Source organism: Vigna unguiculata, chromosome 8 (assembly GCF_004118075.2).
Source record: "Vigna unguiculata cultivar IT97K-499-35 chromosome 8, ASM411807v1, whole genome shotgun sequence".
Taxonomy (NCBI): domain Eukaryota; kingdom Viridiplantae; phylum Streptophyta; class Magnoliopsida; order Fabales; family Fabaceae; genus Vigna; species Vigna unguiculata.
In genome coordinates, this window is record NC_040286.1 from 31,634,367 (window position 1) to 31,661,593 (window position 27,227).

Here is a 27,227-nt window from a genome sequence, read left to right on the forward strand (position 1 = left end):
CACACATATGCAAGGCAAACCAAAATTTTCAACTCGCGTTGAAAACGCGGGATGGGCCAGCCCAACACACATTTTGCATACCAAGTATGGGTCAGACCTAAATATAAAATGATTATGGGCCGGACCGACTGCATTCTCATCCCTACTTACAATTATGTATAAAATGATTTAAAATTTAAAGATTAGTTTCTTACATTTAAACTAATTATTGTTAAAGGAAAAAACAAACTTTCATATCTTTTGTTCTAAATATCATTGTAAAGAATTTCATTAAAAGTTATGCACTCAACTCAAGACATGTCATTTCATTATGAAAATTCAGCATCAAATCGAGAATACACATTATATTATCACCTAATTCATTGGTGACACCGAAAAAGTAGAAACTCGTATTATTATATTCACATTATAGAGTACTTACACGAGTCAACACACTTGCGTACTCATAATCATGATGATTAGTAATCTCACTTTCATACATAATTACACAAAATATGGATAAAAACACACTCTTTAGTATGTTTCATTTTTAATATTTTCCTTCTTTGTTAAAATTAATGAAATCTACTATAGAATGTCTATTTATTTAAGAGACTTGCAATAAATTTTTTCTTTTTTGTAATAAAAAATTACATACGAGTGTATTAAAAACAACAAAAGAACGCTTTTAGCCATCCTGATAGATTTCTAATTTCTTGTATTATCTTAGGGCATTATCTTGGTTTTTATTTCATTATTTTCAATAAATTTGAACCATTTCAACATCACATAAAACTTTTTTATGAAATTAATTACTTTACTTATAAGTTTATTGCATTTTAGTTTAGTTAACACCATTAAAGTTGTTTTCGGTCGTATTGTTATTTTTCTAAAACTACGCTTAAACAATCAATGTTCTCAATAAGACGGCAAAGCGAGTCAGTTCGGCTCGTTTTGGTCTATCTCGCGTTTTGGTCCGTTAAATGCGGGTCGGGTTAGTTTGCTCCGCAGTTTAATATCGAATTTATTTTTTTTGACCTGTCTTGTCTCATGGGTTGGTCTGCGGGTTCGCGGACTGATCTGCATTTGTGATAAGCGAAATATTTTTTTTTTGTTTAGCAAAATAATTTTTTTTTTCATAATAATTGATATTCATTTTCTATTGAAATAATTCCAATTAGTTTACCTAATCAAAGATCAGAAAAATAACAACGAACATTATATCTAAAGTACAATATCAACATGTCACCTTACAAGACATGTATCTAAAAATCTATAAAAAGATATTCCATATTCAATAACTAAAATCATTATCTTATATACAATGATTATACATAAACATAATAATAATAATAATAATAATAATAATAATAATAATAATAATAATAAAAGGAACTTAAAGAAACAAAGTGATGAATGATGTGAGAACTAAAAAAAATGATAACGTATAATTTTGTAAGCAAGTCAGCGGGCCAGCTTGCGCGAGCTCCGGGTCTATACGGGACGGGCCATTACGGGCCAGTGGATTCAACATCCCAGCCTATTCCGCGTTCTTTTGTGCGGGCCTGCGGGCCAACCCTCCACGAATTGTCATCCCTAGTTCTAAGAGAGTAAGAGCAATACACTTTCTATTTTATATTTTTCACAAAGAGATATAAGAGATTTATACCTGATAAACTATTTTAATAACATAAAAGCTGGAATAGCTCAGTTGGTTAGAGCGTGTGGCTGTTAACCACAAGGTCGGAGGTTCAAGCCCTCCTTCTAGCGAATTTTAAGAACTTTTTGGTTTTTCTTAATAAATCTTCACATCTAACACCATTAAGCTTAGCATAAGAATACGAGAGTGAGTGAATCTAAGGAAAAATCTTACATCATATTAAAAAGTAATTTAAGTATAATTCCATTTTATCTAGGCAAATAATTTAAGCTTAATTCAATTTTAAAAAAGTATAAATTATACGATGAAAACTGTCATTACTCAATTTTATAAAAAAAATGGAAATTATTTTAGTTAATTATTTTTTACATTACTTATGATTAAGGTGAGACTTTGATTTTTATTTATCAAAATTATAATAGTAACAATAGAAGACGAAATTCAAGAATTTTATTTCGAAGCATATTAGTTTCAAATCGATAAGTACTGATTTTAATTATACTATAATTAGAATATAATATATCGATGCAGTCTATTAAAAGCATTCCACGGATTAGGAGGAGAGAGAATAAAGATTTCGTGAAAAGTGAAACATATTATAGGAAATGATGTTTTACTTCACTAAAACACATTTTCAATGTGATAAGTCACTGCACATGTTTTCATTGTCATAATTAACATTTCAAATTTCAATTTCAGTTGTAAATCTTAATTTCATATTATTTTTACACATTAAACAAATATATTTTTAGAATAAAACTATAATGACATTTTCTAAGTGCTATGATTAAATTTTCGATGTTCAACTCTAATTCTAAATCTCAATCATTTTTATACGACAGAGAAATGCAATAAGAAAATATTTTTGCGTAATGATTGGAGTTAGCGGAAAAGACAAAATCATGAAATAAAAGGATAGCAATCTATTATTAGGTCTTTCGTAATGTAATAAAGAATAGTTTCACCTCTTACGACATACTTCAACTACCCTTACTCTTCACCTTTAAAGTGAACCCTCATTTTTCAAGGAATCATTTTTCTTTTTCAATTCGTATTTTTCTTCATAACAACATATAACAATTCAGAAATTTGGTTTGGTTTGGTATACTATTATATATATTAGTCAAATTATACTTTTAATGAATTTCATAAAATATAAATTTAATTCATTTAATCATTGAATTACACGTTTTGGCTCGAATATTAACTAGCATTAACTTTAAACATAATTTAAAATAAAAATTAAGTATAATTAATAATGGTAATAACCAACCAGCTGTCAATTAATTATTAAATAAAATGAAGTTGTATTTTAAAAGACAGTCCTGACATTTGTTTTGAATTTTACTCTTTAAATAAAAAGTTTTAAAATTAAAATGATCCTTTTCATTATGTCCTTAATAATTGTGATGATTATTTTGTATTATCATTTTATTTAATTCTCATCTTACAATTTAACATTTACATTACAATATATATATATATATATATATATATATATATATATATATATATATATATATATATATATATATATATATATATATATATATATAAGTTTTACGATTAAATGATTTTTCTGTTTTTATAGTACAATATTTTAATACTAAAATAATTAAATTTATTTATAGAAAATTACTTATTTTCCGAACCATTTTATAAATTCTTACAATTATTACTATAAATTTCGTTAAACACCTTTAATGCATTTGCACGTATAATATGCACAATCAGACGCTTAAACCTTTTTATGAGAACATGTTAAAATTATAACATACATTTATTACAATAAAAGTTAAAATAAAATAAATTAAAAAATAAGGTAACATAATTAATCACAAAAGTGAAATAAGTTTTGTAACAAATGTTCTTAAAATAGCTAAATTTAACTTAGGTAACATCTTCTAAAGATTATTTTATAGATTAGTTTATGGAAGTTTTAAGAATAAAATTACCTTACCTCGTTTTTTAATAGAGTTATTTTAAAGGTGAAAAATATCTTCATTTTCATTCAACATAAATTATAAACAATTTTTTATGCATATTCATAAAATTGTGTTTTTTATAACTAGGCTATAAACAATATTTTCTTATGAATTTTAATATTTTACCGTTGTAACATGACAAACTATCAATTGTTATCGGTTTTAACATTTTAACGTTGTAACATGATTACTTTTATGATTATGATTAGCGTTAGAAAATTTTAATATATTTTTAACATTCTAATTTTTATTTCATAAACTTAGACATCAGTAAATAATAAATAATAATAATAAATGGACTTTTTTAACAGTCAATGATGCTATAGTTAAATATGTAATTGTTATTAATTTATACCAAAAAAATAAATTAATTTTAATGTGGTATCACAAAAATATTAAATTTGATCTGAATTAGTAAATGAATAAACACACTATAATAATATAAAATTTGTTAAGAACATCGTTGTAGTGTATATGTTATTGTCAATAATAACGTAGCCTTTTTTAATTCACATAAAATGAAAAGAAACAGTAACAGATAATTTTACACGTAAATAATAATTTTACACATAAATATTAAACCTACTAGTTAAGGTAAAAGATATAAATTTTGAATAAGATATAAAATTTGGAGATATTTTGAATATCTTATTTTAAGAATTTGTAGACACTTTTAAGAATTTTGACCGGCAGCGAAAACGCCTCTACCCTTTCCAACGAAACAAAAGGCGAAAAGCAAACAAGAAAATTATTTCCGTCGTAGAAATCTGTAGCTAAAAAAAAGAGGCACTATTTCATTGGTAAAATATATTTCTAAGAAAATTACTCCAAAGGAAACTGGTCCATCCCAAGAAGCCAAAGGAAAGGTTAGGAAATAGGATTGTCCCTTAAACGTTGCGTTTGGGACCACCGTTCAAAATTTAAATGCAAAAACGATAATAACAATTTAATTGTTCTAATTAATATTTTTTTAACAGTTTCTGTTTAGCTTGAGTTGTTTATTTTTTATTTTATTCAAACAAACCATATTTCGCCTGTAATATTTAAAGAAAAACAAACTACATCAAACTACACGAACAGCTAGTCAAACAGAAAAAAAAAAAAAAAACTGTATTTTGTAATAATAGGGCAAAAATAAAGAAAAAATAAATAAAATAAGGTTTTTCTGCTTAACAGAGAATCCAGCTGGGAGGGCAGCTACAAATGAGAGTGATTTGAAGTTATAACTGGACCACCACTCTAACAAGTGGGCCCCACTTGGAACCTTCCCTCACTTCTTTTTAATCTTAAAAACAAACACCGGTCACCCGCGCGACACACCGGTCGTTCGTTGCACGTGAACGTACTCTAACCCTTCCTCATCCCTCTCAAAAACATCTCTTTTTCTTCTCTCTCTATCTATCTATCTATTTCCTTCTCCAACTTCGCAAACGCAACACCCTTTGCTATAATACGTGACACCCACCACCCTCTCTCGCATCGCTCACGCTTCTCACGACACTCTTTTTTTTTTTTTTTTCTTTTTCTTAAAAAACATTCTGAGCACAACAGAACAGAACAGAGCCACACTCGCATCCATCGAGGTTCCCATGGCGCCAATTCCGTAGATAACTAACTCCTTTCCTCGAACAACTCGAACTACCGAAATGAAGTCTGCGCAGGTCAAAGAAGCGATTCTCTTTACTCTCCTAACGTGCGTCTTCGCCATTGCAGATTCGGATCTAGCTTCGGACAGAGCGGGGCTAGTGTCACTCCGAAGCGCGTTGGGGGGACGCACGCTGCTATGGAACACCACCCAAACAAACCCTTGCAGGTGGACCGGCGTCACCTGCACTAACGATAGAGTAACCATGCTCCGCCTCCCAGCGATGGGTCTCTCCGGTTCGCTCCCCTCCGGTTTGGGAAACCTCACCGAACTGCAGACGCTCTCCCTCCGGTTTAACGCTCTAACCGGACCAATCCCCGCGGATTTCGTCAACCTCAAAGCGCTGCGGAACCTCTATCTCCAGGGAAACTTCTTCTCCGGCGAACTTCCCGATGCGGTGTTCGCGTTGCAGAACCTCGTGAGGTTGAATTTAGGTAACAACAATTTCAGCGGCGAAATTTCGCCCAAGTTCAATGGTCTCACTCGTTTGTCCACTCTCTATCTCGAACGCAACAATTTCACTGGTTCAATCCCTGACCTTAGTGTTCCGCCTCTGGATCAGTTCAATGTCTCGTATAATTCCCTTACCGGTCCCATTCCGAACCGGTTTTCGAGTCGGGACCAAACCGCTTTTCTCGGTAACTCACTCTGCGGGAAGCCCCTGCAAAGTTGCCCCGGAAGCGAGGAGGGAAAGAGTAAATTATCCGGTGGTGCCATTGCGGGTATTGTGATAGGTTCCGTGGTTGGTTTGCTGTTGATTCTGCTGCTTTTGTTCTTTTTGTGTAGAAAAAGGAGTGGGAAAAACGATGAAAGTGTGTCAACAGGGAAGCGTGATGTGGAAGGTGAAGTGTCTCGTGAAAAGAGTGTGGAGAGTGGGAATTCAGGTTCGGCGGTGGCAGGTTCGGTGGAGAAAAGCGAGGTTCAAAGCAGTGGTGGTGGAGATAAGAGTTTGGTGTTTTTTGGGAATGTGAATAGAGTGTTTAGTTTGGATGAGTTGTTGAGGGCTTCTGCGGAAGTGTTGGGGAAAGGAACGTTTGGAACGACCTACAAGGCGACGTTGGAAATGGGGGTGAGTGTGGCGGTGAAGAGGTTGAAGGATGTCACAGCCGCAGAGAGGGAATTCAGGGAGAAGATTGAGCAAGTGGGGAAGATGGTTCATCACAACTTGGTCCCACTAAGGGGTTATTACTTTAGCAGGGATGAGAAGCTTGTTGTCTATGATTACATGCCCATGGGAAGCTTATCTGCACTATTGCATGGTATTACCCCATCTTTCATACTTGGTTGTTATTTTTGGACAATAGTGTCTCTCTGTTTTCTGTCTTGGTGCCATTTCTTTTGTTAAATCAGGTGAATGATTGTGGCTGTTCATGTGTCTACTCAATGCTATCTCTTTAGGTGGCTACGTGTTGTTTTTATGTTTCTCAATGCTTTCCCTGTTGTTCCTTATCATTCAGTTTTGTAATGTACTTCATGGCTTGTTTTTTAGCTCTGCTAAATGTCTTGTCTAGAGTGTGGCTTTATTTCATCACATCTTCTGTCCGTCGGATTTTGTGAATTGAGGGTTTTGTTTAGAAATAAATTTGATTTGATATTCTAGTTTGGATAATGGATGTCATTGCATACTTCACCTACACTATGCCAAAGGGAGATAGAATGTTGCATCAACAGTGAAGTCTGATGATGTCTTAAGATAATCCTCAATGTTCCAAAAGAAAATTTGTCGTCAGTAAATGTTTGCTTTCAGGATTATGATTTCTAACCAACACTCATAATTCTTCTGAAGTATGAAAGTAGTATGAGGCTGCTACATTTGATAAAACGAAATGTAGGCTGCATTTGGTAACTCTTAGGTGAATGAAACATTTTTGTTTTTGTTTTTGGTGTTGCAGCAAACGGTGGAGTGGGGAGGACTCCACTGAATTGGGAAACAAGGTCTAGCATTGCTCTTGGTGCTGCTCGTGGGATTGCACACATTCATTCTCATGGTCCAACATCCTCTCATGGGAACATCAAGGCATCGAATATTCTTCTGACGAAATCTTTTGAAGCTCGTGTCTCTGATTTTGGGCTTGCTTACCTTGCTCTTCCAACCTCAACGCCAAACCGTGTTTCTGGTTACAGAGCACCAGAGATCACTGATGCGCGCAAAGTATCCCAAAAAGCTGATGTGTATAGCTTCGGCATCATGCTTCTGGAGCTGCTTACAGGGAAGGCTCCGGCTCATTCTTCACTGAATGACGAAGGGGTGGACCTCCCAAGATGGGTTCAATCTGTGGTTGAAGGTGAGTGGAACACTGATGTGTTTGACATGGAGCTTCTGCGGTACCAGAGTGTTGAGGACGAAATGGTGAAGCTCTTGCAGCTTGCCCTTGAATGCACTGCACAATATCCTGATAAGAGACCTTCAATGGACGTGGTGGCAACCAAGATTGAAGAAATTTGCCATTCTAGTTTAGAGAAAGAGGAAGGGAAGAATCATGATTTTAAAGATCCTGATCATGGATTTTCGCAACAGTACTACTCTGTTGACTCGGGTGTGTCACAAGCTTGAATATAGAACTGAAGAAAGACCTCATTGTTTTCATATTTGGCCTGTTTTTGGCATCATATTACGACAAGTGTTGTTTGTTTGTTGGTTTATTCATTGAGGGATTATAGAAACCAGCTTTGTATGACCTTTGTCTTCCCCTCTCACTACCTTATTCTACTTAGTCCCTCCCTTTTGTTATTCTGAATCTTGGTTTTGGGGGGTTTCCATTCCCCCACTTTGTTTACTACTTCATATTCCTTAAACGACGCTTGTTTTATTTATTTAACTTTCTCGATTTCTATATTTTTCACAACTATTCAAGAGATATATGCATATTATTTTAACATTTTATTTATATTTATTTTATTATTAAAAGAAAAGGGAGGTGTTAAATGATGAAAAATATCCACATTATGAGGTATAGTTAAAATTTTGAATACGCTTGTTTTGAAGTGACTGCTATAAGGTTCAAACGCATATTTTGTTAAAAACTATTTTTAAAATTTGAAATGTATAAATTTAGTTATTGCTTTGGCTCTTCCATGCTAAGATAGATCTTGGCCAAAAGCAAAACAAAGTTAACAACTGACACTTGATCTCAGACCAATATAAACATAGAAATGTTCTGCAATGTGCTTTCCTTAAGGCATTTGTTCTTGTTCTTTTGAAATTGACATTTTTTTTTTCTGTTGCACACCTTTTAAGTGTTTCCCTTTTAAATATTTAGCACCGCAAAAAGTAGATGTATTTGCATACGAAACGTGTTTTATGATGTTTCTTTTGGCTTTAGATTGATCTTGTGTTTGTTGAAACTTAGTTGTAAAGAATTATGCTTTCCAACTTACTATAATCTAAAATCACGGTCATCGGAGAAGAAAAGGAGAAAAAGACAGATAAAAGTGCAACGTTGCTAACTGGCCTGTTCTGGCTTCTGATGCAATTTTGATTTGTTGAAACTGAGTTGTTTGGGTTAGTTTGGAAAATGAATCAAATGATGTCTGGGTTAAGTGAAATGAAATGCTTCACCACATGGTTCCAGACATGCTATTTAAGGAGCATGACATAAGAGTTATGGTTGTAATGGAGGAGGTTGAAAATATAATGTCAGAAATTTCACTACGCATGACAAAAAAAAAAAAAAGAAAAAAAAATAGTTTAGGTAAAAATGGATAAAAGGGTTAAATGATTCATGTTATTTATATACACCATTGTGAGATATGATTGACCTTACTTACTAATTTATCTGATTACTATTTTATAAACTATAAACTAATTTATCAAATATAAAATGTTTTATAAGGTAAATCATTATTTTGAATGTATTGTAATATATTATGCTGACCGTTTGAAATAAAAATGTTGGACAACTGTGTCCACATTCAAGCTATTTAATGTTAAATTTAGTTATTAGACTATTTTAATACTCATTCAATTGGTTTAATCTTTTATATAATTTAAATTTTAAAAAATTAATTTACAAATTAAAGTAACTAATATTGCATACTATTACATTATCTATCTTATATAAAAAATCTTAAATACCTTTTTGGTCCTCATTTTCGTAGTGTTGGTCGCGGATGATCCTCATTTTGACAGAATGTTTAAAATGGTCCTCATTTTCGCAATTCATGTTTTATTTGATCCTTTTCAGTAACGCCGTTTAAATCATTAACGGAGTATTGTACAGGTGACACAGTTTGTATTAGGGTGTATTACGTGTACTGTACAGATGGTTAATTAACGTTAATTTTTCAATTTAGGGGAAATTTTGCAATTAGGAAAATTTCTTCATCTTTGTCTTTCTTGAGCTCGGATTTACAGTGGAAGCAGCTAATACTTGACATTTCATCATTGGATTGCAGTTGCGCTCTTCATTTCAATTTTCCAATTAATCATCATCAACGAGGTAAAGTGGGTTTAGGGTTTTCTGGGTTGTGTTTGCTTGTGGGTCAACGAGGTAAAGTGGGTTTAGGGTTTTCTGGGTTGTGTTTGCTTGTGGGTTAGGGTTTTCGTAATTCTATTTTGGGGTTTATTTGTCTCTCGATTGTTGTGATGTTCTGCATGGTTTCTAAATTACATGTTGAGACTGCACCAGATGCCCAAACTTCTGAAAATGCACCAACTACTGAAACTGCTGAGAATGCACCAACTGTTAAAACTCAAACAACTCAACCACCAAAGAACGAAGTGGAGAGTCAAGCAGCACCACTACCAACACTAGAAGAACCATCTCAGCAATTTAGGATAAAATTACAGATTAGGAGGAGGCCATGATAGCAGCTACAAATCTTAGTTATTTTTTGGAATTTCTAATGTAGAATTCATTATTGATGTACTGTGACTTTCCTTACACTTCGTTCAATTCCACTTTTGTCAAACATTGATGTAGTGCATTTTGATGAGGATGAATTAACGTTATGAATTTAACTTCTTCCAGACTTAGATCAATTTAATTTTTCCCAAGCTTAGATCAATATCACTTACTTCAATGCTCAGATTAAGATGTCATTTTGAACATGTTGGAACTAATATCAACATAATCAAACTAATTCATTTCTTCATTTAACAATAGTACAAAATAGATTGGACTTTAAAAGATTACACACAATAACCGTACGAATAATACAATAACAACACAAGTGAACCCTATTACTAATTGCAGTCTCTTCTCAACAACCTTCAATGACTCCTCCACATCATTAATCTGCCTCATTTGTGTCATGATGAAGACATCCTTTTCATCAACACCACCATTTGAAAAAGTTGCAGCTCACATTATTGGAACCACCAATATGTAAATCAATAAACCAATAATTAAAACCAATTTATTATTAATACAAAAATAAAAACAGATTGACCCAAAATTTTTTACCAATATTCTTTGGAGTTCTTGTCATCCTCAAAGTTGCCATCTCTCCGCAGCTACAACTTGGGTTAATCCATTTCTCGTTGAACCACCAACAGTGCACGAAGATTGGGACCGTAACATACCTATATAATGGGATTGCAGGAAGAAGATTGCAGCAACACCAATTGGGAATGGAGGAACAAGATTGCCAAAACTCACCAACTGCCCAAACATTCCTTACCAAAACCCTAGCTCACATATTTATTCCCAAATATCTAATTACCACACTTGTACAGTACACTTAACACACCCTAATACAAATCGTGTCACCTGTACAATGCTCTGTTAATGATTTAAACGGCATTACAGAAAAAGACCAAATAAAACACGAATTACGAAAATGAGGACCATTTTAAACATTGTGTAAAAATGAGGACCATTTTAAACATTCTGTCAAAATGAGAACCATCTGCAACAAACACTACGAAAATGAGGACCAAAAAGGTATTTAAGCCTATAAAAAAAATGTATCTAATCAAAATATAAATTTTATTTCTATAATAAAATTTATATCATTATATCTTTTTTATATTATATTATGTCTATTAATTAGTTAATCAATTAATTTTACTAAATGATTTTAATTTAATAATCTGATTTACTAATTTGTTTATTAACTAGCAACTAACTTTAGAAAGTAATTTATAAGATAAATTAAATTTATCCCGTATGTTCCATTTTATTTTTCCTATTTAATACCATTTACCATTACAAGATTATTTTACTTTAAAAAAAATTAATAAAATCAGATGAGTAGTTTCCGTCTACAAAATCTTTAATTGAAAACGATCTTTTTGCTGGATAAGCTTGAAAAAATTAAGGACGTTGACTTTTTAATTTAAAGTAGACCATAAGGTCAGAAGTAGTTAACTGTCAATCCTGGAAGCAAATGGCTTACTGCATCAAAGTAGATCCCTTAAATACCACTCCTAAGTTTAAATAAATTTCTTTCCGAATTATATGAAAAAAAAATTATAAAATAATATTTGTCATAAATTAAATTAAATGTATAAGTTAATTTTAGGTTATAAAATGAATTTATTTTAGATCTAGAGAAACTTATTACCAAAGAAGTTTCCCCCTCCCCAGTATAAGCCAATTATTATCTACAAAATGTGGACAAATAATTTTCCTAGAATCTTAGTTCAAAAGCAATTTCTTAATAAAAAACAACAAAAAGATTCGAATTTGATGTTTAAAATAGCAAATTGGAAAGCGGCATAGTCACTGGATTCTCACACTTAATCCCGTTTAGTTGGGCCTGTAGAGAGGTAACAACGTTTCAACTTCTGGGACACTTCTTACTACGACTCGATGGTTTCTTTATGCACTTTTATATATTTGGAAATTTTAATGATTTAAAATGTCGGATGGTATTAATTTTGTTTGAACGTGTTAGTTTGTTGTCTGATTTTAAAAAGATATTAATTATGTTTTAATTTTTGGAAAGGTGTTTTAAAGATAGCAACTAAATTAAAATTAAGACTAGTTATAATGTGATAGTATGCTTGATAAATTTCTAAGTCAAGACTAGAGTGAATTAGGAAAATTGGATCCTAGGTAATGGACTGGGTGTAGTGTGGCAAGACTTTACAAACCAGAGGATGAAGAATGGGAGAACATGGTTTTCATGGAGGTATTGTAGTGGTATAAGTTAATGTGCTCTATTGTGTGCAAGGAAATCAGTCAATTGGTACGCTATTAGTGTAGCGCCTAACGACACGAGTATGTGCATCAGGCGATAGGACCAACATGAGAGGTCCCTACAACAATGGGTCTGCGAGAGGCTGGCGCCTAGCGGCAAGGGGTGTTCCGCCAGGTGGTCTGTGCAGGTTTTGCCTGCCGGCGTTTAGGCTGCGCCAAGCGATAATGCTACAGGTATCTGACTTGCGTGTGTTGTTTGTACGCATTGATGTGAACTTGGATCAAGGAATGTTGTGCCATGAGCGAGTAGGTTCATGGATGGTGGTGAACACGTGATGATATGAGTGGGGAGGTTCATATCCTGTTACTCTCGTGTGAGGATACGAGCGAGGTAGGTTTGTATGTTCTGTACTTACACTTGAGAGATGCTACATACAAGGAGGTACGTAGCTGATGGATCACATGTGTTGGACTACGAGCGGGCAAGTCCGTAGAGCAGAACTACGAGCAGGGAGGTTCGTAGAGCAAAACTACGAGCGGGAAGGTTCGTAGAGGCATTACCAGGAGCGGGCATCATAAACCCTGAATCCGAGGCTAACTATTTGTGTGTTGTGAAGGTTGAGAAACCTTGGGGATTAAGGTCTTGGCCAAGAACTAACTAGGATGAATCAGATAGGTGTATTGCTTTTATTATGTGAATTGGTAAGTTATTATATTTATTTTATAAGCTCACCCTTTCTGTTTGTGCTTAGCGATGATCGTGTAATTCTTTAAATAGGAGCAGATGATAATACAGGTGATGCTGCTGATGCTTGAGACGGAGAGAGGGGCTAGCTTGGGATGTTGAGCTAGGATGTTGACTTTGTTTAACTACAATTTTAATTTTCATTCAGTTATTTTGGGAACTTGTATATCTTTTATGGTTTTTATTGGAATTGTAATTTGGAGATTACGTGCATTATATGAATTTTAAATTTCCCACGTTTTTGGGAATAATAAAATTACGTCGTATTGATTTAAAATTGTATTTATTTATTTCATTAAGTAATTTCTAGTAGAGATGTTTCAGTTGACTTTTTTAAGGAAGACGTCAAAGACGACTCCCTTTGTTTGAATGTTTGTGCTGGTAACGGGAGGGTCTGCCACGGTCGGGAAGGGGCAAAGCTAGATTTTTTTTTCTACATCTACACCTGTTTCTTTCAAGACTTGCTTCTGATGATGTCGTTTGACGACAGGCAGATGGATGTCCTGAAGGAGATAAATTGTTCTCCTACCGAAATTCATCTGAACGTTGGGCATCTATGCAGGCGTTTGGCGTTTTATGTCGAGAGACAAGGTTAACCCCAACCATGCCTTTGTTTTTTCACTTCTACAAACTCTGTCCTACTCTAATTGAATGGTGGATTTCTTTTGTCGTAGCCCTCAAGAGTCCAATCGGTATGTACCTCACTTCTTACAAGAGTTTTAAGACTAGCTATTTCAAGATCTCTATCACCTGGCGTGGCCGGAAGTGGTTTTTTTATGAGGTCAATCGCCCGATGTTTTCCCTTTACTAGACACAATTGCCTTCATCGATTGACCCATGGCCTAAGGAGCTCCCTGATAAACTCCCGAGCAGAGTCTTGATCTGATGCTTGCTCTTGAAGGATTTATCTGGAGTAGTATATGGTTAGTGGTTCTAAGCTGAACGGTTATTATTGTATAATATGAACTTGTGCAATTTTTTTTGCTTGCAGATGCTATGTCTCGCTTGGTTCCCAAAGATGCTAATTTCATGAAGAGGACACTTGGGCGAAAGAAGGCGACAACCTCGTTAAGCATGCCTCCCCGCCCAGTGATCCTCACTAGTAAATCGATGGCTAAGCCCACTCCCGATGTTGAGGCCCTTACCTTAGTTTTGTGGGTAGGGACTCCCGATCCCCATGAATGGAGCCGCCATGGCGATGCTTCAAGTCCTCTGGTAAGCAGCTTACTTGGTGAAGATTTTCGCTTAGGTGATAAAGTTTCTTATCACTTGAGATTTGATGTAAAGGACCTTGTCAAAGGGATCTTCAGGGCGGACGCTCTCCGTACGACCAATGAGTTGAGCCTACACTTGGCGGTGCTCACCTCTCGCTTCCCAATGGTCGATCAATCCCAGATAGATGCTCTGCAAAAAAGGCTTGCGATCTCTCGGGAAGAATTAAAGGAGATGTTGACCTCCGTTGCCAACATGTCCAAGCATTTCAGTTAGCTTGCCTTGATTAAGGCTGAGCATGTTGGATGCACTCCAAGTTGGAGGAGGCCTCTAACAGGCTGAAGGAGGAACAAGACCGCGGCAGGAAGTCGGCCGAGGAGCTCTGCAAGCTGCAACAACGCTTTGACAATCTATCTCTCGAGTATCTCAGCTTGAAGTAGTCGACCAACACTTGAGAGAAAAAGTGTCAAGACTTGGAATCCGAGCTCTTTCTCGTCGACGATCAAGTATTCATGCAACATGATATCGTGTTTCAAAAGGCTCGCGTAAGGCGACATACTATTTTAAGATCCCGATCGACCGACCTAACACCTTTGACGTCAAGTTTGACATGGTCGACAGTTAGCTCGTGACCGTCATGATGCCCTTGAGGATCCAGAGCCTGCCTAGCCGACCGATCCTTCCTCTCCCATCTATGCTATTAAAGACCCTAAAGATGTTGACCCTTGACCACTAATTCTTTAGTTTTAAGTTCGCTTTTAATTTTCTTTTTTAACATTTTAACTATGCTGATCGATTTTGTTGTCCAGGTATTCCCACTGGTAGGCTCCGTTGTCCAGATCTTCGACTACCCGATATGGGCCTTCCCAGTTTGCGGGGTAATTTTTCGTGTGCATACTTCTTTCTTGCTTCATTGGTTTTCACCACACTAAGTCTCCTTTGACGAAGCGATGAGGTCTAGCTTTATCATTGTTCCTTTGTGGCACCATTCTCCAACTAGTTTCTGCTCGGATGATTGCCTTTTTCTCGTCGCTCGGTTACCAAGTCCAATTCATGTCTGATTTCTCTAGTTTTAACATTTAAATTCTGTAACTGGCGGCGCAACGTTGGTTCCCCTACCTCTATCAGTATCATAGCGTCCTTGCCGTATATTAAATTGAAAGGTGACTCCCCTATTGTTTCATGCGATGTACACCAATAGGCACATAGTACTCCTGGAAGTTCATCAATCCAAGCTCCCCTAGCCTCGCTGAGCCTTTTTATCAATTCAGCTACGATAAATTTGTTCATTGCTTCTGCTTGATCGTTCATCTGGGGGTGCTTGACTGAGCTGGTAAGGTGGCCAATTTGCACTTGTTTATAGAACTCACACAACTTTTTGTCAACGAATTGCCTTCCATTGTAAGTGATGATTGTGTGGGGTAGGCTGGACCTGCATATAATCTTCTTTCAAACGAAGGAATGGACTTGTTTGGCAGTGATGTTGGCCAAGGCCTCGATTTTGACCCATTTGGTGAAGTAGTCTACTATAATCAGAATGAACTTTTTCTGAGCCCAACCGACTCGAAACAATCCTACTATGTTCATACCCCACTGAGTGAACGACCATGGTGATGACACGCTATGCAGTTCTATTGGGGGGTGCTTTTGCGTCATTGTCATATGCTTGACATTTTTCACACTTGCGTGTCATCAGCTCACAATCCACCTTTATGGTCGGCCAATAATATCCCTTCTGAAGGATTCGAGTCTTCATTGTCCGTCCGGTATGCAAACTACAGATGTCATTATGAATTTAATCTATTACATAAGAGGTTTCGTCCTTAGATAGGCATTTGAGGAGCGGGACAGTGAATCCTCTTTTGTATAATTCATCCCTTATTATGATGAAGCGAGATGTTCTCCGAACATCGGTCGGTCTGATGTCATCTTCCTCTTCTTGTCGCTTTAACAAGTCCCAAATATCCTTTCTCCAATCCGTGGGGTCTTCAATAGCCATGCACTCTCCGATTGAGGGTTTGATCAAGATTTGTCGAATGTTTATTTCCAACTGTCATTTCTCTTTCCCTTCGACAAGCTTTGACAATCGATCTATGCGTGCATTCCCCACTCGAGGAATATGTTGCAAGGTTACTTCCTTAAAACCCTTGATCATGTAATATACTTTATGGTAGTACTGCAACAAGAGGTCATCTTTAACCTAGAACTTGCCTTGAACTTGCCCCACTACTAAGCTGTGAATCTATGTGACATTTCAGTCTTCGCACCCCTAAGTCTTTTGCTAAGGACAACCCGATTGTCAGGGCTTCGTACTCTGCTTGGTTATTAGATGCTTTGAATTTGAAGATTAATGAATGTTCTACCACTAAACCGTTCAACCCTTCTAGAACGTTGTTGGCTCCGCTTTCCCTTTTTTCTGTTGACCCATCCACAAATAACGTCCATTTTGCATCCCTTTCTTACTCATTTTCTTGCAGCTCTACGGCGAAGTCTACCAAGTGTTGGCCCTTTATCGATCCACGAGTTTCGTATTTGAGGGCAAACTCCGAGAATTTGATCAATCTAGCTATAATTCTTCCTGCCAAGTCAGGCTTTCTCAGGATTTTGCCATCAGATGGTCGGTTCTCATGATTACTTTGGAAATATGGTCGAAGGCGTCAAACGACATTAAGTAGGGCCAACACGATCTTCTCAATGAGTTGGTATCGGATTTCTGAGTCTTGCAAAACTCGACTGATGAAATGAATTAGTCGTTGCTCCAGGTTTTCTTGCACTAAAGTTGTGATGATGACGTCGTCCGAGACCGACAGTTATAATTGGAGTCGCATATCGGGAGTCAGTTGGCACATGATGGGGGGGTTGCTATCATGGTCTTCACTTCCTGAAATGCGGCCTCACATTGATTGTTGCATTTATCGGTCGTTTGTTTTTTCATCACTTTTAGGACCGGTTTGATCTGCACCATGAGTTTAGGCAGGAATCTTGCAAGTGATGTGAGTCGTGTCACCAGCCATTGAATTTCCTTCATGTTCTTGGGACTTCTCATCTCTACAATAGCAACACATTTATCCGGGTTCGCCTAAATCCCTCGTGTTGTAGGCATAAACTCGAGGAACTTCTCGACCACCACCCCAAACACTTATTCTTCGGGATTTCCTCTAAGTCCTGGACCTGTTCTTTTATGGTCTAGGATTTCACAACCATATTATTCACATATACGTTCATACTTCGACCTATTTGGTCACGAAAAATTATGTTCATGAGTCGCTGGTATGTAGCGCTGACGTTCTTCAGAACGAACGACATTACCTCATAACAATAGTTTGCTTGATCAGTTACGAAGGTTGTATTCGCTTTGTCTGGTGCGTACAAAAGGATCTGATTATATCCTAAATATGCATCAAGGAATCCTTAGGACATGCTTTGTTTAACTCGGTGAAATTGATACACATCTTCCACTTCCTGCTCGACTTCTTCACCATCACCGAATTGGTCAACCAAGTGGTGTATTTGATTTCCTGGATGAACCCTACTTCCAAGAGCTTTTTTACTTCTCCCTCCACCACTTTTTTCCATTCTTCTGTCATCTTTCTCTTCTTCTAAGCTATTGGGCGTGCTTATTTGAAAATGGTTAATTTGTAGACCATGACTTCTGGATGAATGCTCGACATGTCCGTAGTTGTCCAGGCGAACAAATATTTGTTCTTGAGGAGGACTTCTGTTAGGAGTTTTTCTTCATTCACATCAACTTGGCTTCCTATCTTGGTCACTTGCTTTGCAGTTTTGTCGATCGGTATCGCCTTGGTGTTGCCCTCGGACACTATACGATCTTCAGTGTTTGTTTAGGGATCTAGATTAACCATTGCTACCTCTGATCTCCTAATCGGCATGCACCGTACATATGTTTCCTTTATCCGACGGGAATTTCTTAGCCAAGTGAGTAATGGAAACAGTTGCTCCAAAAGCATTTAAGTACGGTCTCCCTAGCAAAATGTTGTAAGAGGTGTTAGCTTCAACTAGAATATACCCCCTGACCGTCGCGCCTCGAGTCGATCCTTGTTCTTAGATCTAAGTAGCCTCTAGTGTCACCGTGCTCAGTTGAGATTTCGACGATCTGCTTATTGTAAGGCACATCAGATCTTTTGAGATGTTCATCTTCTAAAAGGTTTTCCAGTAGAGAATGTCGACAGAGCTCCCCTGGTCGACCAAAACCTTGCCGATCCCGTACTCGACGACTTGAATCGAGATAACCGTGGGATCGTCCTGGTCCAGAACTGGTGCCTTGAAGTCTTCATCGGTAAAAGTGATTGGTGGCAGAGTTCGAGCCTTCTTCTCCACCAGGTGGATGGATTTCAAGGTCCTGACATATCTCTTCTAAGCGAATGAGCTAGATCCACCCCTTGTGAAACCTCTGGATATGGTGTTTATGTATCCCCTAAGAGGATGCTCTCTTCTTCTACTTCTGCTCTGATCACGTCGCACAGATGAACCTCTTTTTCGTTCAAAATCTCTTTTATCCCTTGTGGATCTTTACGATTGAGAGAACTGTCAAGACTTCTCTTCCTCGGGGAACTTCACTTTGTGTGCTCCTTTCTCATATATTGCTTCAACTGTTCGGCTCGAATAAGTTCCTCTATTTTGTCACGCAAAGTGTGACATAATTCTGTGGTGTGTCAGATGGTACGGTGATATAGACAATGCTTGCTCCCATCGGCATCTACGGGAGGTGGCTTCTTCCTAGGGGGTTGCAAGGAATCAGTGTTGAATGTTTCCATTAAGATTTTGGTCCTGAGGGCGTTGAGGGAGGTGTAACTAGTGAATTTAGGACATTTGCACTCAGATGTCTTCCTGGTCAACGACTTGCTTGCATGCTTTTGAGTGCTTTTCTCAATGATCGGCGAATCAGGCTCCTAGGTTCGTGCATGAAAGTTTGCATATCTTCCATCTACATGAACTACGCTGCTCACTCTCGCATCTCCTCCATTTTTCTTGGTGATTTGTTGTTGATCTTGTCAGCAAAAACACCTGGTTGCAATCCTGTTGAAAATTGGTACCTTGCGATCTCATCGCTTAGGTCTTTAATCTGCACCAAAATTTTGTTGAACCGATCCACAAAGCTTCTTAATTATTCGTCCTTGTCTTGTCGAACGTTAACTAGGGTTGTCGGTGTGAGGGTAGCAGGCTTGAATAGGGAGAATTGGATGCTGAAGTGAGCCTTGAGTGTGTCGAAACAATCGATGTTGTTGGGGGTAACTCTTAGAACCATTCGAGGGCATGTCTTGTTAGGGAAGAGGAAGACCCTGCACCAAATCAGGTCGCCCACTACATGGAACATCATCTGGTTGGAAAAGGTATGCAGGTGGTTGTCAAGATTTGAAGTCACGTCGTAATTGTCAAAAATAGGCATCTTCCACCTATTAAGTAGTTGTGTTTCAAGGATGAACGGTGTGAACATAAATTCTCCTTCGGTATGGACCGTCATTCGCGATGGATGTCCTCCTCGACTGGCCCCAGAGCTCTCCACTATAGTGTGGACGTAACTTCCTTCGACAGTTGTGCTCTCTCTATTCGAGAGGGTTAAGGGCGATCTCCTCCGCCTGATTGAGCCCAATTTTGCTGGAACTTCCTTTCAGCTCCTGGTTGGTCGACTAAGCCTCGGGGGGTCGAGAATAGTTGGTGTCTAGGGCACGAAGTTTCCCTCTTCCTTCTGTCAGAGAGTCGCATTCTCCTCCTGTAAGACCTGGAGTTGGGCCTCATAATTTCTCTACATCTCATCCATTTGCTGCTTGAACATCTCTCTTGCGTCTCCTTATTTGTTTGCTGCTCTTCTTCCTTCTATGTTGCTTGCATGTTTCTTATGGTCACCATAAGGGTTTTGGACTAATCGCTTGACCCCACGGTGGCCGCCAAAATGTTTCGAGTATAGGGAATGGGCGTCTATCAAAACATTGTGATTTGTCTTCCTTCTTTGCTCTATCGTCATTCGATTCTCTTTCTTCTCCTGCTTGGTCGTCCAGACGATCGGGGTACCTGTCAATTAGGCTTTGATGCTTAAGTCATTTGGGATCCGTTCGGGGTTAGCAATTAATGTTGTAATAAATGCGAAATAAAAGTTCTTAACAACTTACCTCGAAGTCATATTTATAGTTTTTTATATGGGCTTGTAATTAAGGTTTCCTTAATTGAGGTCAAATTGCTTTTTTAACTTGATTACTGACCTCTTTTACCTTAACTACAGATATCTAATTCTTGTGTTGCGTCTGCCTTACTAATGTGGTCGTGCATGTGCAACTCGATCGATCGTGACTTTGTGCCCTAACAGCTAGATGAGAATGGCAAGTCATGGCTGGTGTTGTCTAGGGCCACGGTGTGCAGTCACGGTTGAAAACATCAAGAAGAATCTCAATGTGATTTTCAATTATTTGTTGGCAAAGCAAATGTGGCATGAGGTCACCCTGTCGTCACGCGTTGCCTTCGATCGCTCGGTTGTTGAGCTCTTATTATCACTCTAGAGAAATTACCACATCAACTAGTCACAACTTCAATCTCGTCCTTCGGCTGCTCAATTGTTGAGCTCTTATTATCACTCTAGAGAAATTGCCACATCAACTAGTCACGACTTCAATCCCACTTGTTGGATCATTGGATAACCAGAGATGTGGTTAGCGTGGCTCAGTTTGACGCCGATCGGTGCTGCGTGAACTTCTTTGAGTGTCGATCAACTATTGTGGGGGATTGGACTCTACAGTAGAAACTATAAAATATAAATTAATAGAATTTCATTTCTCAACTTTTCTTATGAAAATGGCTAGTACCCAAAAACGAAATAGATGCATATAGAGGTGTCAATTTGGCCCAGCTCACAGGGCTTGGCACTGGCCCATGTGGGCTAAAACAAAAAAAGCCCACATTAAAAAAAAGCACCCATGTGGCCCATCCAACGACCCGAACGGGGTCTGACGACCCAAATGGGCCTGACGACTCGATCATTCTTGACGATCCGAACGGGCCCGAGGATCTAGTAGGACCCGACTATCTAGTTGGGCCCGATTATCTAGACGAGCACGATGACCCGGATGGGCCCGACAACCCCGACAAGCACGACGACCCAGACGGGCTCGAGGATCCAGACGGTTCCAACGACCCGAACGGGTTCGACGACCCGAGTGGCCCTGACGACTCGATCATTCCTGACGATCCGAACGGGCCCGAGGATCCAGTTGGACCCGACGATCCAGACGGGTACGACGATCCAGACGTGCACGATGATCCGAACGGGCCTGACGACCTGAACAATCCAGATGCGCTTGACGACTCAAATGATTCCGACGATGCGGACGTGCCCAACGACTCGGACAGACCTGACGACACGGACGGACCCAACGATCTAAACGGACATCATTACCCCAACGAGCCCTATGACACAGACGAGACCGACGACTCAAACAGGCCCGACGAGCCCGACTATCCAGACAGGCACGATGACCCGAATAGGCCGGACGTTAGGACAGGATGAACGACCCAGACGAGCCCGACGACGCGGACGAACCCGACGACAAGGACGGGTCAAACGACCCGGACATACTAGATAACACGGACGAGCTCGAAAATCTAGACGGGCACGATGACCTAGATGGGCCCGACGAGGAGGACAATCTTGACCACCGAGACGACCCGGATGGGTCAGACAACTCAAATAGGCCCGACGACCCGACGAGCCCGACATTCTGGACGGGGTAGACGATCCAAACTTGCCTAACGACCTGACGGGTCACATCACCCGTCCAGGTCGTTGGGTCCGTCCGGGTCGACCAGTCGTCCATGTTGTCGGGCTTGTCTGGTTCGACCGATTTGTGTTGGTCGGGTTGTCCGAGTTGTTGAGTTTGTCTAGGTCGTCTGGGTCGCCGGGCCCGACCCGGTCATTGTACCCGTCTGGATCATCGAGCCCGTTTGTGTTATCTGGCATGTCTGGTTTGTCTGAACCGTCCTCATCGTCGGGTCCGTCCGTGTCGTCATGCCCGTCTGGATCTTCTAGGTCGTCAAACTCGTCCGTATCGTGGGGCTCTTTCAGGTCGTCGAGCCCGTCTGTGTCGTCTAGCTCGTCCGGCTCGTCGGCCTCGTCAGAGTCATTGTGCCTGTCTGGATCATCGGCCTCGTCCGGGTCGTCGTTCCCGTCCAGATCTTCGTACTCGTCCGGATCATCGGACTCGTTCGGGTCGTCCGGATCATCGGGCTCATTCGGATCGTCCGGATCATCGGTCTCGTTCGGGTCGTCCGGTCTGTTCGGGTTTTTGAGCTCATCGTTTGGATCATCGTGCTTATCCAAGTCATTAGGCTCGTTCAAGTCGTCAAGCTCGTCCGGATCGTCAGGCCCTCGATGCCTCTCGATGCCTCTAGATACATATATTTACTATCAATTCTACAAAAATATTTAATATTTCTCTGTAATATATATATATATATATATATATATATATATATATATTTAATATTTCTTTCTCCCTCTTTTTATGACATTTTATCAAAAACAGAAATAGAAACTCCTCCTTAAAGTCAATGATGCACGCATGACATTAGTTGTAAAAGATAGATACAATGATTTGCTTGTTCTTTTTCTAATATTAATTTAGACTTGTTTTGAAATATCCAAAATAGCAGAAAATTGATATGAACTAAGCATAAAATCACCTTAGTTAAACCAAGCAGCACAAGAGGTCAAACCTAATTTTAAGCAAACATTCATTACCGTAAACAGAAACTGCATATATAGTTGGTAAACAATATTGAATATAATTCTCTTTACATTTTTCTAAATTTTCTTTGACAAAGAGGTTTTGCTTGTCCTTCAATTAACCTTCAGCAAGTAAAAGATTTGAGTGAGACAACAAACAGTAAATGCAACACAAATGTGTGCCCGTGCGCCATTTAAAGTAGTGAATCAGTAAAAGCTAACATTGCTGACTCCAATGTTCTTTGTTGGCCAACTCCTGTTAAAGAAAATCCAACCACTAAGTTTTATGATTTTATCACAGTAAGAAGCGATAAAAACCACTCAGTTTCAAGTGTCAATGTGGTTTGGAAAATAAGCAACTAACACGCATGCTTGAAGAATTGACACAACAGTGCAGAACTTGAATGCAATACTGCTATAAAAACTATGACTCAGTTCTATATGTTAAGCAGAAGGTTAAAAAAAACAAATATGTCAATGTCAAGGCTGGTTTTTGCTGCTTGTATCATCTCTATGGCAGCAATTGCTCTAGCAGCTACTCCTGTAACATACATATTTGGTGACTCCTTGACAGATGTTGGTAACAATAATTTTCTGCAATATTCTTTAGCCAAATCTAATTATCCTTGGTATGGAATTGATTATAGTGGTGGTCAAGCTACTGGAAGATTCTGCAATGGGAGGACTATTGGTGATTTCATATGTATTTTCTGCAACTCAACTTTTTCCTGTTTTTGTTGTTTTCATGTTGTTTATGGCTTGATGGTCTTGTTTATGGCTTTTTGCAGCTGCAAAACTTGGAATTCCATCACCACCACCTTATCTATCGGTGACTCAAAATGTTGATACCTTACTCAAAGGAGTAAACTATGCATCTGGTGGGGCAGGAATTCTGAATGATACAGGACTTTACTTTGTAAGCATACCATCTTCAAGCCCCAGAATCCTATTTACATATTATAAATTGAGTGGCTTCTTCTCATCTAATGTATTCACCATCCTTTGATTATTATAGATTCAGAGGTTATCTTTCGATGATCAAATCAAAAACTTCAAGAAAACAAAAGAAGTAATCACAGCAAACATAAGAGAGGTGGCTGCCAACAAGCACTTCAATGAGGCCACATTCTTCATTGGAATTGGTAACACTATACACGCAAGAAAACACTTCTATTACAAATAAACAACAATATGTGAATTTCAATAATAAAATTTTAACTTTGTTCAACTCTTAATCAGAACTTTGTTCTACTAATATTGCTTTGAATGTTAAATCCTTTGATTTCCATGTCCTGCAATCTTTTGCAGGCAGCAATGATTACGTCAACAATTTCTTGCAACCCTTCTTGCCAGATGGCCAACAATACACTCATGAAGAGTTCACAGAGCTCTTAATCTCAACCTTAGATCAACAACTTCAGGTAAAAATCAATGCAGTATATGCATGTTAAATTAACTTTATAGAATATCTGAACAAACTATGTTCTAGTAAGAAATACTTCTTCACATCAGTATCATTCATACATCTATCTATATTTCAATCAACTACTAAAGAATCTGATTATACCAGAGTCTTTATCAACTGGGAGCACGAAAAATAGTCTTCCATGGCTTAGGTCCACTCGGTTGTATTCCATCACAGAGGGTCAAATCCAAAAGTGGCCAATGTCTAAAGCGAGTCAATGAATGGATTCTGCAATTCAACTCAAATGTACAGAAGCTAATCAACAGACTTAATCATCGTCTTCCAAATGCAAAGTTCATTTTCGCAGATACATACCCGTTAGTTCTTGATTTGATCAATAATCCCTCCACTTACGGTAACAATTTGACATCTCTACCACTTAATATCATAAAAAAATACAGTTATGCCGTTACTCTTTAGTTTTCTGTTAAAGTCCATCTGTACGTAGAAGTACTCCAATTGGATCAGTGATATTTTTAGATTTTGTCATAAATGTAAATCAATAATTCAAAACTCAAAGTAAGGCATTTCCCATTTTTATAAGAATTTCAATGGCATCACCAATTATAACCCTGTGAATGTAAAATAGATCCTTTCTCACCATCCCAACAGTGTATAGTGTATGAAAATATATTTTCTCACTATACTCGTAGTATGAGACAAATGGATTCAACCATTTTTTTTTCATTCCCTCAAAAATCAATTCCTTTCACCCATTGAGAGATGCCGCCATCCCACAACCACAACCACATGTATATTGTCAAAAGTTTGTCAAGCAAACTTAGCCAAACAATAATTTCCCAACTAGAAAATATTTCACCCCACTTAGTTAAAATGAAATCATGTGGGATCTTTTTTCTGGCTGTACATGACAAATGTTTTTGATTAACGATTTTGCAGGTTTTAAGGTTTCAAACACGTCATGTTGCAACGTAGACACGAGTATTGGAGGTTTGTGCTTGCCAAACTCAAAAGTCTGCAGAAACCGCCATGAGTTTGTGTTTTGGGATGCCTTCCATCCTTCAGATGCAGCCAATGCTGTTCTTGCAGAAAAGTTTTTCTCCCTTCTCTTCACATCATTTAAGTCTGCAGCACCAACTGCAGCACCAACCCCTTCTCCGACACCATAAGTTTTCTCCAATCCATTGAACTGCAGCACAATACAGATGTACTTACATTGTAACACTATAATGCTTCATGGTTTTAATTAATACCAATATAAAACTATAACTGATATTAGGGTCGCTCGTAGAAGCAATACACCTTATTGTTTCCACTTACAAAAATACAGAGAAACAATATGTATACTTTCTATCTGGACTTACTATGTATCCTTACATTCAAATTGGTAAATCTAGTTTAAAAGTTTAAAATCCTGTGAATTTATTGGTTACTTCTAAAATGTAAAACTAATTTTTGAAGACCAAAATAAAATTGGATAAATAGTAAAAGACTTAAATAAACAATAGCCACCATGAGAGAAATCAGCAACTGAAAATTACAAGGGAATCAAAAACTAAAATTCAATGACATAAAGAGTAGGTGTAGTGGTTGATTGCTCTCAGTTGAAAGGCCAGTTTTTTCCACATGAGAAAACTTGAGATAGGTAAAGACTATTCCAATTTAAGCTGAGTCCCTTGAAGTGCTTGAAAAGGCCCTCTCCCAATCTCTAAAAGAAAAGGTAACCAAATACCTCGTAAGTTAGAAGTCAAAGTCACCAGGCCAAACCAAGCACAATAAGATCGCATCAAATCTTAAAAGGAAAAGAGCCCTAAATTCCCATCCAGCATTTCTTCGGTGTGGTTAAAGCAAAAAAATCATCATCGAGCAATCACATACATATATACACCAAGATCAAAGAACATAAAATAATTAAAGTCAAACAAAGATGCAAATTTGACCACGAATCCGTCAATATCAAGAAACCATAATTGAAACCCAGAAGCCGAAAAGAGTATAAGAACTAAAATGAAAAAGCTTCGCTGGCGAATGATTTCTTGATTTTAGAAAATGAAAACCAAGACCCAGAAAATAGAAAGAGCGAAATTTGTACAAAAGATTAAAGATTGTGAATCCTACGAGAAATAGCAAAAATCCATTAAAATTGGGACTATGCCAGTCCATTGAGGAACCTTTCAATTTCGCATCTGTTCGTATTCTCTATCCCACTATAAGAGAAACAGAGAATCATAGTAGATGCATCTTACTAACAGAAACGAATGTTGATTGAAGAGAGACAATTTGGAGAAGAGATACTGAGGGCTATGAAAAATTATGAGATAGGAAAATACGGAGAAAGTGAGCGTGGAAAAGATGGGATCTTGATTTGATTATATAGCCCCAATTGAACTAGGGTTTGGTTAAAATTACCAATTTGCCGGTGTAACGGTAAAACATAAAGCCAGGAGAGGATAACACACACGTACCCACTAAGCTAATCGTTGAAGAGTGGATAGACAGATTTAAGTATAATTATTTGTTTTCAAGAAAAAACAATTTCATAATTTTTAAGCTATTTATAGTTAGAAAATAAATAACAACAAACGTAATTTTTTTTATATCGTTTGCAGCCTTATAACTTTTTACTTTCCAATTCTCTAATTTTCCTCGCCTTTTTCTCAGCTTTCATGATTTTTTTTAAGCTATTTTATTTTTACCTTAATACAAAAACTAAAGAAAAAAAGTTCAAGAAAGCAATTCTATATTGTTATATTATTATC

At 37.7% G+C, this 27,227-nt stretch overlaps 4 protein-coding genes, 1 long non-coding RNA gene and 1 other non-coding gene across 7 annotated transcripts; 4 read left to right on the forward strand and 2 right to left on the reverse strand.

Annotated features, from left to right (window-relative positions):
• Window positions 1–1,675: 1,675 nt before the first annotated feature.
• TRNAN-GUU lies at window positions 1,676–1,749 on the forward strand. The gene has a single exon. It is a non-coding gene; the product is annotated as a tRNA-Asn (tRNA).
• Window positions 1,750–4,939: 3,190 nt separating this feature from the next.
• On the forward strand, window positions 4,940–8,089 carry LOC114194386 (probable inactive receptor kinase At1g48480). Its single transcript, XM_028084569.1, has 2 exons — window positions 4,940–6,528; window positions 7,162–8,089. The coding sequence occupies exons 1-2, from the start codon at window positions 5,271–5,273 to the stop codon at window positions 7,821–7,823; spliced, it is 1,920 nt and encodes a 639-aa protein (XP_027940370.1). The 5' UTR covers window positions 4,940–5,270; the 3' UTR covers window positions 7,824–8,089.
• Window positions 8,090–14,616: 6,527 nt separating this feature from the next.
• Window positions 14,617–21,827, forward strand: LOC114195104 (putative surface protein SACOL0050). The gene is made up of 4 exons (XM_028085498.1): window positions 14,617–14,732; window positions 16,570–16,701; window positions 16,789–16,928; window positions 21,424–21,827. Exons 1-4 carry the CDS (start codon window positions 14,617–14,619, stop codon window positions 21,825–21,827), a joined length of 792 nt encoding a protein of 263 aa, XP_027941299.1.
• A 255-nt stretch (window positions 21,828–22,082) lies between these two features.
• Window positions 22,083–23,236, reverse strand: LOC114195105 (sporozoite surface protein 2-like). Its single transcript, XM_028085499.1, has 2 exons — window positions 23,202–23,236; window positions 22,083–22,704 (listed from the first exon to the last, which is right to left on the reverse strand). Exons 1-2 carry the CDS (start codon window positions 23,234–23,236, stop codon window positions 22,083–22,085), a joined length of 657 nt encoding a protein of 218 aa, XP_027941300.1.
• Window positions 23,237–23,431: 195 nt separating this feature from the next.
• LOC114195282 (GDSL esterase/lipase At5g37690) lies at window positions 23,432–25,690 on the forward strand. 2 transcript variants are annotated; one of them, XM_028085702.1, is made up of 7 exons: window positions 23,432–23,601; window positions 23,690–23,745; window positions 23,831–23,958; window positions 24,058–24,184; window positions 24,351–24,463; window positions 24,613–24,862; window positions 25,408–25,690. In XM_028085702.1, exons 1-7 carry the CDS (start codon window positions 23,447–23,449, stop codon window positions 25,635–25,637), a joined length of 1,059 nt encoding a protein of 352 aa, XP_027941503.1. In that variant the 5' UTR covers window positions 23,432–23,446; the 3' UTR covers window positions 25,638–25,690. The 2 variants fall into 2 exon arrangements, with proteins under 2 accessions (XP_027941503.1, XP_027941502.1); XM_028085701.1 differs by having other exon boundaries at window positions 23,504–23,745.
• LOC114195283 lies at window positions 24,465–25,409 on the reverse strand. The gene is made up of 2 exons (XR_003606466.1): window positions 24,823–25,409; window positions 24,465–24,735 (listed from the first exon to the last, which is right to left on the reverse strand). It is a non-coding gene; the product is annotated as an uncharacterized LOC114195283 (long non-coding RNA).
• Window positions 25,691–27,227: the final 1,537 nt, after the last annotated feature.